Below are 15298 nucleotides of genomic sequence, written 5' to 3'. Positions count from 1 at the left end.
TTTCAGAATCTCAAAATTTTATGTACTGTGACCTTCTTTCAAGACAGCTCACATTTCAGGCTGAGCAAATGTGGTTTTAGAACAATTAATGCTCTAATGCAACACTTAGGAATATCTTTTGGGTTTAATAAGTGGTTTGGAGAATCCAGCTGATAGTGAAACCGCTCATGTTACAACCCACAATGCTTTGCGGTTACCGGTGTATGGAAACTGGATGATGCGGTTTCACATTTAGAGGACACAGATTCTAAATTCATGATAAGCTTTATTTTTTCTTCAACTGTTTATGCAAGACTGCTCCTGTTTGGTTACTGATAGATAGATAGATAGATAGAGAGATAGATAGAGAGATAGATAGATAGAGAGATAGATAGAGAGATAGATAGAGAGATAGATAGAGATAGATAGAGAGATAGATAGAGAGATAGATATCTATATATATCTATATACATATATATATATATATATATACATACATACATACATACATACATACACATACATCATTTACTATTGCTGACTAACGAACACTAAAAAAAAATCACCAGTTTTACATAACTACAGAAAAGTAACCAGACTGGAGAATAGAACATGGCACATCATTTTAGCTAGTGCCAAAGTGCACAGGGGTTGTCCAAATGTAGCACAATGGCACTTTACATAAATGTAAATCAGTACTAGGTTTTTACAGTTTATAAGAACCACTGGACTCTGCTTGTGCTGTGGAAAAAAACCGAAAGAAGGTCAGGTATCTCCCAGTTGCCTGCATATCAACCCCAGGGCTGTGGATTAACAGTTGAAAGCAATTATTGGCTACCTGAAGTCAGAATCTGCAAAATCTGTACCAACTCTGAATCCTGATATATTGCAGTTGGGAAGAGAAATATATAATAGTTAACCACTTAAGGACCAGGGGATGTGGTGCAGATCTGTGCTGCGTGGGCTCTCCAGTCCACAGCACAGATCAGGAATCAGCCAGGGCGATCAGATTTCCCCCACTAGGGGGATGTCCTGCTGGGGGGGGTCTGATCGCTGCCGGCTACTTGTGCCTTGCGGGGGGGGGGGGGGCTCTTCAAAGCCCCCCTCCGCAGCGATTCCCAGCCTCCCCGTCCTTCCCTCCCTCTCCCGCAGGCTATGGGCGGCGCAGGACGGAGATCCGTCCTGCGCCGCCTCTAATAGGCTTCAGCCTATTAGAATGCGGCGATCCCCGGCCAATCAGAGGCAGGGATCGCCGATATCCTTTACGGCGCTGCTGCACAGCAGCGCCGTATGATGTAAACAGCGGGGATTTCTTCCCCACGTGTTTACATTTCGCCTGCGAGCCGCGATCGGAGGCTCGCAGGCAGTTCACGGAAACGCCCTCCATGAACTGACATGCAAAGGCCGCTCGTTCACGTTTCCATGTAAAACCACTTAACACCTAGGTCCGCCGATCGGCTGGCCGTGGTCGTTAAGTGGTTAAGAAGACTCTGGACTATCCAGAGGTTTCCCTCTACTGAGTTAAGTACCTAACTTTAAGTGACATTTAAGTTTACCTACAGTACAGCCAGGGGCGGCGCCAGGGGGGTGCTCGAGCACCCCCTAGAATTGTCCAAGCACCCCCAAAGCACCCCCTGGAGTGAACTGACTTCAGGCGTCTAAAAGACGCCAAGTCAGTTCACACAGCGGCAGCACGGAGCAGCAGGCAGGGCTATGGTAAGATGGCCGCCCGGAGCCCTGTTCTGCAGACTTCGAGTCTGCAGTGCATGGCTTCGGGCGGCCATTTTCCCGTAGCCCTGCTCTCTGCATGCAGGCAGGAAGTCTCGTCGTGACGTCGGGAAGGAAGAGGATCGTGGGCGCGCGGGCGCTGCGCGCCACAAGGAGGTCGGGACAGGAGGTCGGGAAAGAAGGTCTTCTGGCTGTAGGTGAGTAAATGGGTTTTTCTTTTCTTTTTCAGGTGATGCTGATTGTGCATATTGGGGCCATATCTGCTACGGATTGTGCATATTGGGGTCATATCTGCTACGGATTGTGCATATTGGGGTCATATCTGCTACGGATTGTGCATATTGGGGTCATGTCTGCTACGGATTGTGCATATTGGGGTCATATCTGCTACGGATTGTGCATATTGGGGTCATGTCTGCTACGGATTGTGCATATTGGGGTCATTTCTGCTACCGATTGTGCATATTGGGGTCATTTCTGCTACCGATTGTGCATATTGGGGTCATTTCTGCTACCGATTGTGCATATTGGGGTCATTTCTGCTACCGATTGTGCATATTGGGGTCATTTCTGCTACCGATTGTGCATATTGGGGTCATTTCTGCTACCGATTGTGCATATTGGGGTCATATTTCTGCTACCGATTGTGCATATTGGGGTCATATCTGCTACGGATTGTGCATATTGGAGTCATATCTGCTACCGATTGTGCATATTGGGGTCATATCTGCTACGGATTGTGCATATTGGGGTCATATCTGCTACCGATTGTGCATATTGGGGTCATATCTGCTACGGATTGTGCATATTGGGGCCATATCTGATAACGATTGTGCATATTGGGGCCATATCTGATAACGATTGTGCATATTGGGGCCATATCTGATAACGATTGTGCATATTGGGGCCATATCTGATAACGATTGTGCATATTGGGGCCATATCTGATAACGATTGTGCATATTGGGACCATATCTGCTACCGATTGTGCATATTGGAGCCATATCTGATAACGATTGTGCATATTGGGGTCATTGGACGTGTTTTTTGTTAAAATCTGCTCACATTACGTGTATTTTCTTGAGAAAACCTGCACAATTATGTGAATTTTCTGGGAAAAGGGTCACCAAAACTTGGGCCCTCTGTCTTTGCGTTGCACTTTTAAAGGGAACCCGAGGTGAGAATAATATTGAGGCTGCCATATTTATCTCCTTTTAAGTAATACCAGCTGCCTGGCTGCCGTGTTGGTCCTCTGCCTCTAATTCTTTCAACCATAGACCCTGAACAAGCATGCAGCAGGTCAGGGGTTTCTGACAATATTGTCAGAACTGACAAGATTAGCTGCATGCTTGTTTCTGGTGTAATTCAGTTCACTACTACAGCCAAATAGATCAGCAGGGCTGCCAGGCAACTAGAATTGTTTAAAAGGAAATAAATATGGCAGCCACCATATCACTCTCACCCTGGGTTCACTTTAAATTACAGTTAGCCCCGCCCTCATCCGGTCATGACCACGCCCATTTCTTCGCCGCGGCGCGCGAAGCGCGCCGCAGGTTGTAGCCACACCCATTTTTTGCCGCGGCGCGCGACGTCAGCTCCCCCAGAAATTGGTCCAGCACCTGCATAGCACCCCCTAAAAAAAATTCCTGGAGCCGCCACTGAGTACAGCTGCAATTGTCACCACACAAGCATTCCGAAAGATCTAAAATGTTGGGGCATGCACTAGAAACTGAAGGCTGTCACATGCAGTGCCTTGTTTCAGTAGCCTCGGAACTGACTTTAACCACTTTAAGACCGCGGTGTTAAACCCCCCTAGTGACCAGGCCATTTTATAGAAATAGGCCACTGCAGCTTTAAAGCCTCGCTGCAGGGCCGCACAACTCAGCATACAAGTGATTCCTCCCCCCCCCCTTTCTCCCCACCAACAGAGATTTCTGTTGGTTGGGTCAGATCGCCCCCAGGTGTGTTTATTTTTTATAAATATTTTTACTAAATTTCCCTTTTAAAAAAAATATTTTAATATTAGTCCCTCCCTCCCCCATCTGCCTATCACAGCTATCGGCTGCGATAGGCTTCGGGCTATCACCGCGGATCGCTTCTGTGTCGCCCAGGAGGACAGCCATGCCACACGGCTTTCCCCAGTACAGCGCTACCTTAGATCGCAGCGCTGTACAGACTTATTAGGTGGCGAGCGGCAATCGCTGCTGGGAGGCTGAAGGTGGAGTGGAACTCCCTATTCCAGGCCATTCATGCCAATCAGCGTGGAGTGGCCCTGGAGCTGCCGCCGCGTTCACGCCAATTGGCGTGGAGCGGTTGGCAAGTAGTTAATCCATCCACAAGCACACTGCTCCTGTGCAGCGCCCTTCTGAACATATCCAGCGAGAACTTGCCAAACACAGAAGGGAGTGCAGAAGAGGAGTCACTGGTCACTGGAGCATCCCTCTACTTAGGTTAGCATCTCTCTTTCTATATTCTTTTTTTTTTTTGGGGGGGGGGGGAGGGGGTGTTAAAGGGAGGTTTGCTTTAATATCAGGTTTTGCACAGTTAATATAAGTGCATGGAACTTCATGGTCCTTATCACAGGAAGAATCAGCACATTTGTGTCAGTTTAACTGAATAAGGTTCCTTTTGGAAGAAAAGCTGCACTAATATCTCATCACTGTGCTGCTGACCTGCTCGGACTAGTCACTTATATATGAAGTGTCCAGAAATAAAGTGAAGATATCTTATATGGTTACACTGTTTGGCATTTTAGGAATCACTGGATTAAGTTGGACAGAATTATGTAAAATAATTTAAAATAAAAATTTCCATGTACTGTATTTCAGGTGTGTTTAGCTGTCTGCCTATATACAGTGCCTTATCTACTCTCTACAGGTGGTCACTCACTTTTAAGGCAAGTCCATGAAATGGAACAACCATACTATGCAGCTCTGTGTCTAAACTTCTTCTCCTTGCAGAGGGCCAATGTCCGTCTGCTAGTCTACTCATGGACATGCCAGGGAATTGGCTTACTGATTTAACTTATTCTGCCTTCCCCTCCTGTAATCAAACTCACAGTGCTAGATCCACAGCATTGTGCAATGTAGCAGAGCTTATCCAAGTCACTGTGCATCTGCCTCCCCAACATTCTGTGCCTGCAATACTGCTCACTGAGAGCAAAAAAAAATTGGGTACCGCTACTTGTATATAACGCATTTATGCATTATTTATTGGGTGGGTAGGTGGTTGGGTATGGTTTTTCTTTGTATTAACCCAGAGTTTAATGAGTTCACCACTAAGGGGTTTTTCCCCTCATGGACCAGAGCAATTTCCACCTATCAACGCTCCTCTTTCATTCACCAATAACTTTATCACTACTTATGACAACAAAATGATCTATATCTTGTTTTTTTGCCACAAATTATGCATTTTTTGGGTGGTACATTTTACTAAGAATTATTTTTATTCTAGTTGCATTTTAATGGGAATAATAGGAAACAAATAGAAAAAATGATTTCTTAGGTTTCAGCCATTAGTTTTAAAATAATACATGCTACTGTAATTACAATCCACATATTTTATTTGGCTGTTTGTCACGGTTATAACACTGTTTAAATTATGTTCCCATCACAATGGCTATCATTCATAAAAGGCTGTGCGGTAAAAAAAAAATCTGGTCGGGAAAATACCGCATTCTGTATTTTAGACTTTTGCGTGCTAATTCATAAACATTTTCACAGCTGTGATAGAAGTGCAGTGTTTTACCAAAGCCCACCTGTCAGTAACATGAGGAGAGTGTTTTGTTACATTGCTGATCTCCGTGCAGAGACAACAGCAGAGGCATCCCCAACTTCCCTTTAGATGTTCATGTTTTGTTATACTGCCTCTGCTTGCCCTGAATTGCTCTGTATCTGTCTATCAGTCTTTCTTAACAATCTATTTAATTGCCACAGCGTAGAACTTCAAGAAACTTGGCAGGCTTTCTGATGTGAAATACACATCTTAAAAGCAGGAACCCAAGAGGTTAAACACACAACCTAAGGTATTTAGGAGAAGCCTTGTTCCGCTCTCGCTGCTGCTGCTTGGGTGGAGATCTCACTGCTTCTGCTTGTGAGTCTTCATTAACCTCCCTGGCATTCTGGGTAATGCGTACATAAGTACCATTACCCTTTTTGTTAAATATTTTTTCCCCGCTTGCTGTAGCTAGCTACAGCTGTACTCCACGCCGTCCGCATCCACCCTCCCAATCCCTGCCGGCCATACTTACGCGTCCGAGATCCCATGAGAAGCGTGACTTCCTATCGCCGCTTCTCCCGTCGCCATGGTGATGATCGGTCATGACATCATGGGGAGCTCCGATCCTTCCCATTGCGCAGCCTGGCGGTAATTCGCCAGGCTAGGCGTTTGGGGGGGGGGGGGGGGGGACACAGCCCCTCTAGCGGCGCATCGGACAGAACATGTAGCTAGCAAAGTGCTAGCTACAAGTTCTGGGGGAAAAAAGTACATAAAAAGACCCTCCAGGAGCTGAGCAATCCTCCTTGGCGTACATGGACGAGCTGAGCTCGTCCATACCGCCAAGGAGGTTAACTTTGCTCTTATCGCTCTCTTATCACCTCTTCAAAGCAGGCGGTATTCTTCTTGCCATTACCGCCTGCTCTAATCTTTATGAATTGACATTTACTGACGTGTGTTGAGGTAATTACTGCACAAGTCGGTAATTTACCTCACTACTCAGGAATTTCTGCTTTTCATGCTGTAACCGCTTTACTGAATTGACAATTTGTTAAGTACTCGGTAAAGCAGAGCCGGCCTTTGGGGGGGGCAAGTGGGGCGGTCGCCCCAGGCCCCGCGCTTGAGGAGGCCCCGCGCACCGCCATTCAGAGCCGGCCTAATTTAATATTTATTGCTGGCTGCTGCGGCGGCAGCAGCCGCCGATCGCACTGACCTGATGCGCTTCCTTCCTGTATAGGCTGGAGCGCATCGGCATTTCCTCCTCTGCCCGGCTGCTGGCACCCAGCGAGTGACGTCACGAATGACGTCATATCCATGCGCAGAGAGAGCGCTCCCCGTGGCAGCTGCAGCCCGACCTAGAGCCGACCAGGACTGAGAGTCTGAGAGACTCACTGAGCGAGCCACTGTCTGCAGCAGCCGCCGGACGTATTGCAGAGCAGAGGCCAGGGGACTCAGCTGAGGCACAGCAGATACTGTCCGGTAGGTAGGATTATTTGAGGGGTACATGATTTGGGCGGGGCACTGGGGCTGGCTGGGGGAGCATTATTGTTATTAGTTATGCACTGGGAACTATTTATACTAACTATATACTGGGCGCTGTACTAGCTATATACTAGGCACTGTACTAACTATATACCGGGCACTGTACTAGCTATATACCGGGTACTATACTAGCTATATACCGGGCACTGTACTAGCTATATACCGGGCACTGTACTAACTTTATACCGGGCACTGTACTAGCTATATACCAGGCACTGTACTAGCTATATACCGGGCACTGTACTAGCTATATACCGGGCACTGTACTAGCTATATACTAGGCACTGTACTAACTATATACCGGGCACTGTACTAGCTATATACCGGGCACTGTACTAGCTATATACCGGGCACTGTACTAGCTATATACCGGGCACTGTACTAGCTATATACCGGGCACTGTACTAGCTATATACCGGGCACTGTACTAGCTATATACCGGGCACTGTACTAGCTATATACCGGGCACTGTACTAGCTATATACCGGGCACTGTACTAGCTATATACCGGGTGCTGTGCTAGCTATATACTGGGCGCTATACTAGCTATATACTGGGCACTATACTAGCTATATACTAGGCGCTGTACTAGCTATATACTGGGCGCTATACTAGCTATATACTAGGCACTATACTAGCTATATACTGGGTGCTGTACTAGCTATATACTAGGCGCTGTACTAGCTATATACTGGGCGCTATACTAGCTATATACTAGGCGCTGTACTAGCTATATACTGGGCGCTATACTAGCTATATACTGGGCGCTATACTAGCTATATACTGGGCGCTATACTAGCTATATACTAGGCACTGTACTAGCTATATACTGGGCACTGTACTAGCTATATACTGGGCGCTATACTAGCTATATACTGGGCGCTATACTAGCTATATACCGGGCACTATACTAGCTATATACCGGGCACTGTACTAGCTATATACCGGGCACTGTACTAGCTATATACTGGGCACTGTACTAGCTATATACCGGGCACTGTACTAGCTATATACTGGGCGCTGTACTAGCTATATACTGGGCGCTATACTAGCTATATACTGGGCGCTATACTAGCTATATACTAGGCACTATACTAGCTATATACTGGGTGCTGTACTAGCTATATACTAGGCGCTGTACTAGCTATATACTGGGCGCTATACTCGCTATATACTAGGCGCTGTACTAGCTATATACTGGGCGCTATACTAGCTATATACTGGGCGCTATACTAGCTATATACTGGGCACTATACTAGCTATATACTGGGCGCTGTACTAGCTATATACTGGGCGCTATACTAGCTATATACTGGGCACTATACTAGCTATATACTGGGCGCTGTACTAGCTATATAGAATAATTAAAATATGTAATGTAATCAAATAGCGAATGGTAGTACCATTGTTTTTTATATTGGTTGGCTTAGTGGCCTTTACCGAACGTAATTGTTTTCAAATAATAATAGTAAGGCGTACTGCATTAAAGGCGGACAAGCCCATGAACGTGGCGATACGGTATATGGCCTACACTTATGGCTCTAGGCCCCGCATGTGACACTCGCCCCAGGCCCCGCATACTCTAAGGCCGCCTCTGCGGTAAAGTAAGCTGTTTTCTGCATTACCGAATGCGGTAATGCTTTATGAATGATAGCCAATGTATGGCGACAATATTTTATTTGGAAATAAAGATACATATATGTCACTTTGTTTTTTTTTAAAAGTGTTGTATTTGGTAAATATGGGATGGAGGTAAGGGGTTCATTAATGGTTTATTTTATGTTTTTTTTATTTATTGAAATGTATATAGGTGTAATTTTACTATTTGGCCACTAAATGTCCCCCCACTTGATTTCTCCTGTGTACTACATACACGCGTTACAGGAAGTAATGCATGTATGCTTTACTTTCACTTTTGTCAATGACCACCGGCATCTCATTGATCACAGGCACTTTGATCAGTACTGATCAGTGTACTAATAGGCGACGAGGACATGTGCGGGAGTGTGCCTGGCGGGCGACCCTGGCAAGTTACATATATCTACGCCCCTGGGACATTAGATGAAGTCCTGCGGGGTGTAGATATATTGACCCCAGGACGATAACTGGTTAAATGAATAATCACTTCCTTTGTCATAATACAAGATGTACTCTATTTAACAGTCTATACAAAACCTTGGTTACAGGTTCCCATTTTCTTACGCCTTCAAAAAAGAATAGAAAAAAAATTAAGTAAAACCGTAACTTACGTTGTGTGTTAGTTCAAAATACTTCTGGCATGCCAGCTGGAAATGCATGCCTTTAACAAGGTCCAAAATCTAAAACAGAAATAAAGATTTCAAATGTATTGAAAATATTACAGTATGAAAACTTAGTGCAGTATAAATAAAGGAAATTAATTACACTATAACACATTACACAGTGTTTTACAGAGTTGACTACTGACATTGCTTACAGCCCCTCAAAAAAGCTTACAATTTATTGGCTCCATCACATTCCGGAGTATTTTTTTTTTAATAGAGTTCAGTGAACTTATCAGAATATTTTCTGGGCTAAGAAAGGCAACTTACACAAGATGAGAACATACAAACTCCATAATGGGGACGGAAGCCTGGAACCACAAGCAGGGCTGTGGAGTCGGCGTTGAAGCCATTTTGGGTACCTGGAGTCGATGGTTTCATTAACTGAGGAGTCGGAGTTGGATGATTTTTGTACCGACTCCACAGCCCTGACCACAAGAATAGGTGACTGACTTGTCTTTATTTTATTGTTAACTAATCCCCGTCATCCTCTGTAACAAACATATTACTGTAGTCACTACCTCAAACTCACATACTGGGATCCTCAACTTTAGAGGTCATGTGACCTTGTCTGCAGAGATGGACTAGTCTAAAATCTGTCATATCTACCTACTGTAGGCAACAGGAATATTGGAGAATAGCTATTTATAGTGCAATTTACTCTGGGACAAACATACTTCCTATTAGTATGAGAAAACATATATTTGTCATGTAATGTATCCTCCAATAACATGAATTTATTAACAATACACAATTTATTTAGTGGCAGCATCTTCTGTGTTGCTGTAAATAGACGATACATATGGATAAATATCCACTCTTATTTTTATTTATTTTTTTAATTCTCCCTAACTATTGCAGACCAAGAACAGAAGCGTAATTTTAGTTGTCTAAATAAATATGTGCAAAAGAAAAAACTAAAACAAAATACAAAAACTGAAGACAACAATGCACAAGTATAACAACTACTATGTTCTGGTGGTCTATCTAGCATGCGGTAATGCTGAAAACAGCAGACTTTCCCGAGCACTTAGCAAAGTGTCAATTCATAAAGGCTGTTACCGCATGAAAAGCTAAAATTTCCGACCAGGGAGATAAATTACCGACTTGGCTGTAGTTACCTCCAACACATGTCAGTAAATTGTCAGCAAATGTCAATTCATAAAGCCTTCAACAAGCGGTAAGCCGGACGATAATTACCGACACCTCTGGTGAGGTCTTAACAATGCAAAGCGCAGGGAGCTGAAGTTGTGAGTTATCTGTGGCTGTGCAGGGAGCCTTCTGTGTGAGTCATCTGTGGCTGTGCAGGGAGCCGTCTGTGTGAGTCATCTGTGCAAGGAAGTCTCTGAGTCATCTGTGCAGGGAGCCGTCTGTGTGAGTCATCTGTGCAAGGAAGTCTTTGTGAGTCATCTGTGCAGGGAAGTCTGTGTGAGTTATCTGTGCAGGGAAGTCTGTGTAAAGGTGGCCATACACTCATTAAATTAGCAGCAGATAGATCATCAGATAGATTTCTGATCTATCTGATGTGTTTAGGAAATTTTTTTACTAGGAACAGATTTCCGTTTTAGTTTGAAATCTATTGAAAATCGATCTGATGGCATTTTTTTGCCATCAGATTTCCATTAGGGCCGATGCAAAATGATAAGAAATCTAAACAGATCGACCTAGATTTTCCAGCCTGCCAGATCGATTGAAATCTATCGCAAATCGATAGATTGGTCAATCGATTCGCAATCGATGGATCGATTTTGATCGATCGATTGGCCAAAAATCTGTGTATGGGCCCTTTAAGTCATCTGTGCAGGGAAGTCTCTGTGAGTCATCTGTGCAGGGAGCCGTCTGTGTGAATCATCTGTGCAGGGAAGTCTGTGTCAGTCACCTGTGCAGGGAGCTGTAATTACAGCTTGTAACAAAAGATAGATATCGCCACATTCTGCTGTACCGCTCAATGGGCTGCAGTAATTTACCGAACTTCAAAGGCAGCTGTGAAAATCTTTATGAATTAGCACACAAAGGTCTAAAAGACCGAATGCGGTATTTTCCTTTCCAGATTTTTTTCTATTGCACTGCTTTTGTGAATCTAGGCCATAGTGTTTACAGACTGCAATGGATCAAAGGGATGTCTTTCAAAATCACACATGTGAAAAGGTCATATTAAAGGCGCGTACATATGCCATGGGCGGCAGGGGGGTGGGCGATCAGACCCCACCAACAGACAGTTCTGTGCATATTTAAATTGTCAGTCACCTAACTGTAGCATTTCACTTTAAGTCACTAATTGGATACTCATATAGTGGTGCAAGATGTTTTTGTTCTTATGTAAGGCTCAAGTCAAACTAGAGCCAAAAAACAAACAACACAGACATGTGGATAGATCCTATGTTTTTAAGGCGCGTACACACATGCCATACTTCCGCCAACGACGGGTCCGTCAGACCCTCCCGCCGGGCGGACAATCTGCCGACAGTGGCACGTGTGTATGCGCTGTCGGAAGACTGATAAGGCTGTTTTGGTACAATCCGCTCACGCTCAACAGCGCGTACATCGGTGCTACTGTCGGCAGAACGTCCACCCAGCGGGAGGGTCTGGCGGACCCGTCGTTGGCGGAAGTATGGTGTGTGTGCGCGCCTTAAAAACATAGGATCTATCCACATGTCTGTGTTGTTTGTTTTTTGGCTCTAGTTTGACTTGAGCCTTACATAAGAACAAAAACATCTTGCACCACTATATGAGTATCCAATTAGTGACTTAAAGTGAAATGCTACAGTTAGATGACTAACAATTTCAATATGCACAGAACTGTCTGTTGGTGGGGTCTGATCGCCCAAGGGTTTATTTATTCCCCCCTCCCCCGGTTTATTAATTTTTTTAAATCAATAGTTATGTTAACTTTTTTTTTTTAATAAAAATTTTTTTTTGTAGCCCTGCTCCCTCCCTCCCTCAGTCAATCAGCGTGATCAGCTGTCATAGGTTTCAGCCTATGACAGCCGATCACTCCCCAGCCTCAGGAGGGGACAGCCGTGTCACACGGCTGTCCCCAGTACAGCGCTGTACCAGTAATTAGATGGCGATTACGCCGTCTAAAAGCCTCCTGAGCAGCAACAGCTGCTCGGAGACTGAAGGCGGAGCTCCGCTCTGCCCACCGAGCAGGAGATGCGCGCGCAGCCTGCGCACGATCTCCTGCAAAACAGAGCCCCAGGACTTTACGCCGAACGGCGTTAGGCGGCCTTGGGGCTGCTGCCGCCGCGACCACGCCCATCGGCGTGACGCGGTCGGCTAGAGGTTACTCAGAATTTCCTGTGTAGGGATGTCAATAGGAGTTAGTAATAGTTACTCCACTTCTTCTATTGTTACCTGCTTGAAAACAGAACTAAAAAATAGACAACAGCAACTGGGAGTTAACATTGCCACTGTGAATTACCGCCCACATGTTCCACCCAGCCCCACTGCTCAGCCAACCCTTAAAGCTCATCTAAAGAAAGAAAAATATTGTTAATTTGCATTCAGCAGCATTATAGAAATCTTCCCTTGTGCTTTTGCCAGGCAGAAATCATAGAAAAAAGTCTAACCTTTAAGGCTAGGTTCACAGTGGTCAATGGAAACCGGACATAGACTTAAATACAAGCCTTCAAGCAGCGAGATAGAATAACACGATCAGTTACAACATTGCACTGTGAACAGGCCCATAGAATTGTATAGGCAGGGAGCTGACATGCAGAAACATAAAAAATAAGGGCAGCCAGATAAGAGCTAAACTTATAAAACTTTTAACTATAAAATCACATGAGCAGTAGAAAGCTTACATTTGTGGTCCCAACCAGAGGAAAAATACAATATACCGCATTTGTTGCGTATAAGACGCACTTTTTCTCCCCCAAAAATGGGGAGAAAAAGTCCCTGCGTCTTATACGGCAAAGGCAGGGAATCCCCGACTTAACGCCCGCCGATACGAACCACGACCCGCCGCCACGTCGGGGATTCCCTGCCTTTCTGTGCCTGCCTTCCTCCCCCCTGCCTGAGTCTCTTGGCCCCTCTTAGAGTGTCAATAGCGGCGGCAACTTACCTTTGGCAGTTCCCGCGGTGATCCTAGATGATTGCGCTGCCCCCCGCTTGCCTCCTCTGCCTCCCCCCTGCTTATCTGGCCCCCCCAGGTGTAGCAATAAGTATCGGTAGCTTACCTCCGCAGTGCCCCGCGATGACTGCAGACATCCGTCTTCCAGGCACTTCTCGCTCTAGTGACCGGCTTTGAACTGCACGTCATCAGTTCAAGCCGGTCACTAGAGCGAGAAGTGCCTGGAAGACGGATGTCTGCAGTCATCGTGGGTGCACTGCGGAGGTAAGCTACCGATACTTATTGCTACACCTGGGGGGGCCAGATAAGCAGGGGGGAAGCAGAGGAGGCAAGCGGGGGGCAGCGCAATCAAAGGTAAGTTGCCGCTGCTATTGACACTCCATGGGGGGCCAGGAGACTAAGGCAAGGTGGGGACATGAGGACACATGGGGGGCACATGAGGACACACAGGAGGACACATGGGGGGCACATGAGGACACATGGGGGGCACATGAGGACACATGGGGGGCACATGAGGACACATGGGGGGCACATGAGGACACATGGGGGGCACATGAGGACACATGGGGGGCACATGAGGACACATGGGGGGCACATGAGGACACATGGGGGGCACATGAGGACACATGGGGGCACAGAAGGACACATGGGGGCACAGAAGGACACATGGGGGCACAGAAGGACACATGGGGGCACAGAAGGACACATGGGGGCACATGGGGATATGGGGGGGCACAGGAGCACACATGAGGACACACAGGACGACATGTACAAGACGCTCCTGGAATATGGACGCACCAGGTTTAGTATTTTTTTCCCCTGGTTTTTGCCCTCTAAACCTGGGTGCGTCTTATACTCCGGAGCGTCTTATACGGCGCGAAATAAGGTAGTAGATCAGATTCTGTCAATGTGCCCATCTCCAACCTAAAAAATTTCGCTACCACAGCGTTGTCAGTGTTTCCAGGTCGATTCCCGAGAACTTGAAAGATTGTGCATATACGGCCATACTACTCCCGGGGCAAAGCCGCTGAATAGATTTTGTTGCGGCCACTAATGGAATGGATTACCAGCTCACTGAGTGTTTCGGCAGAGGACAGACAAAGGGGTATGTGTCTGCTCCCATGTTCACCCACTGTGTGGCCTCAGCTCTGGTCTTCTCAGGTACCCTTTAAGTAAGGAAAAATGATTAAAGTAGACTAACTAACTAGCAATCAGATTTGGTGTGAAAGTTCCTTTTAACATTTGTTAAGATGACAACCTATAGTGTAGGTTCTATAGTGTGGTTATCACATCTGCTTTACATGCACTTGAAACAAAAAGAAAAACCGAGAGCCCAATATAGTGCAGTAAGTCTAACAATTGTTGGCAAAATAATTAACAGATGTGGATATACTCACAAACACGGGTTACCACATAGGCAACCACTTGAAATGCAGGTGAGGAGCATTAGAACCTGACCCCACTCAGGTTTAAGAAGTCGCTCTCTGTAGATAGAAAGAAGGGGAAAGTCCCCTCCACCCAAGGTGGACTATATACTGTGCAGATTTGGACAGAGGCGCCAGGCAGGTTAAAATCATCTAAAAACAACTAAAAAGGAGGAGTACAGGTGGACTTACCTCCTGAAATGATGGACAATCGAGATTGTTCAAATCGCAAATAACTATTTTGGCACTCCGCAACGCGTTTCGCAGGTATAACCCGCTTCATCAGGCAAGGAGTGCAAGCTCAAAAAGGTCCAATAGTGGCAATGGCACCTCTGTCCAAATCTGCACTGCTTTACATGCAGAAGGTCCTGGGTTCCTGGCTGAACTTGATGGATGGATGTCTTTTTTCAACCAAACTGTAACTATATAACATTATGAAAATACAATTCTCTACTTCGTTTTATACTATGTAATCTCTTCGAAGCTGAATGTACTCTATCTCTTATCAAGCCAATGCTATACTGGGTGACCTTTATTAC

At 45.6% G+C, this 15298-nt stretch overlaps 1 protein-coding gene across 2 annotated transcripts in view; it reads right to left on the bottom strand.

Moving 5' to 3' along the window:
* PRIM2 (DNA primase subunit 2) overlaps positions 1–15298 on the bottom strand; it is a 297272-nt gene that overhangs the window by 10360 nt on the left and 271614 nt on the right. For both annotated transcript variants that reach the window (XM_068281428.1, XM_068281429.1), the window contains exon 13: positions 9213–9281. In XM_068281428.1, the coding sequence (XP_068137529.1) occupies positions 9213–9281 (69 nt within the window). The remainder of the gene's footprint in view (positions 1–9212; positions 9282–15298) is intronic.

This window comes from Hyperolius riggenbachi, chromosome 4, assembly GCF_040937935.1.
Source record: "Hyperolius riggenbachi isolate aHypRig1 chromosome 4, aHypRig1.pri, whole genome shotgun sequence".
Lineage (NCBI taxonomy): Eukaryota > Metazoa > Chordata > Amphibia > Anura > Hyperoliidae > Hyperolius > Hyperolius riggenbachi.
The sequence above is the reverse complement of the archived record's forward strand: the minus strand, read 5'-3'. Positions and strand labels throughout refer to the sequence as shown.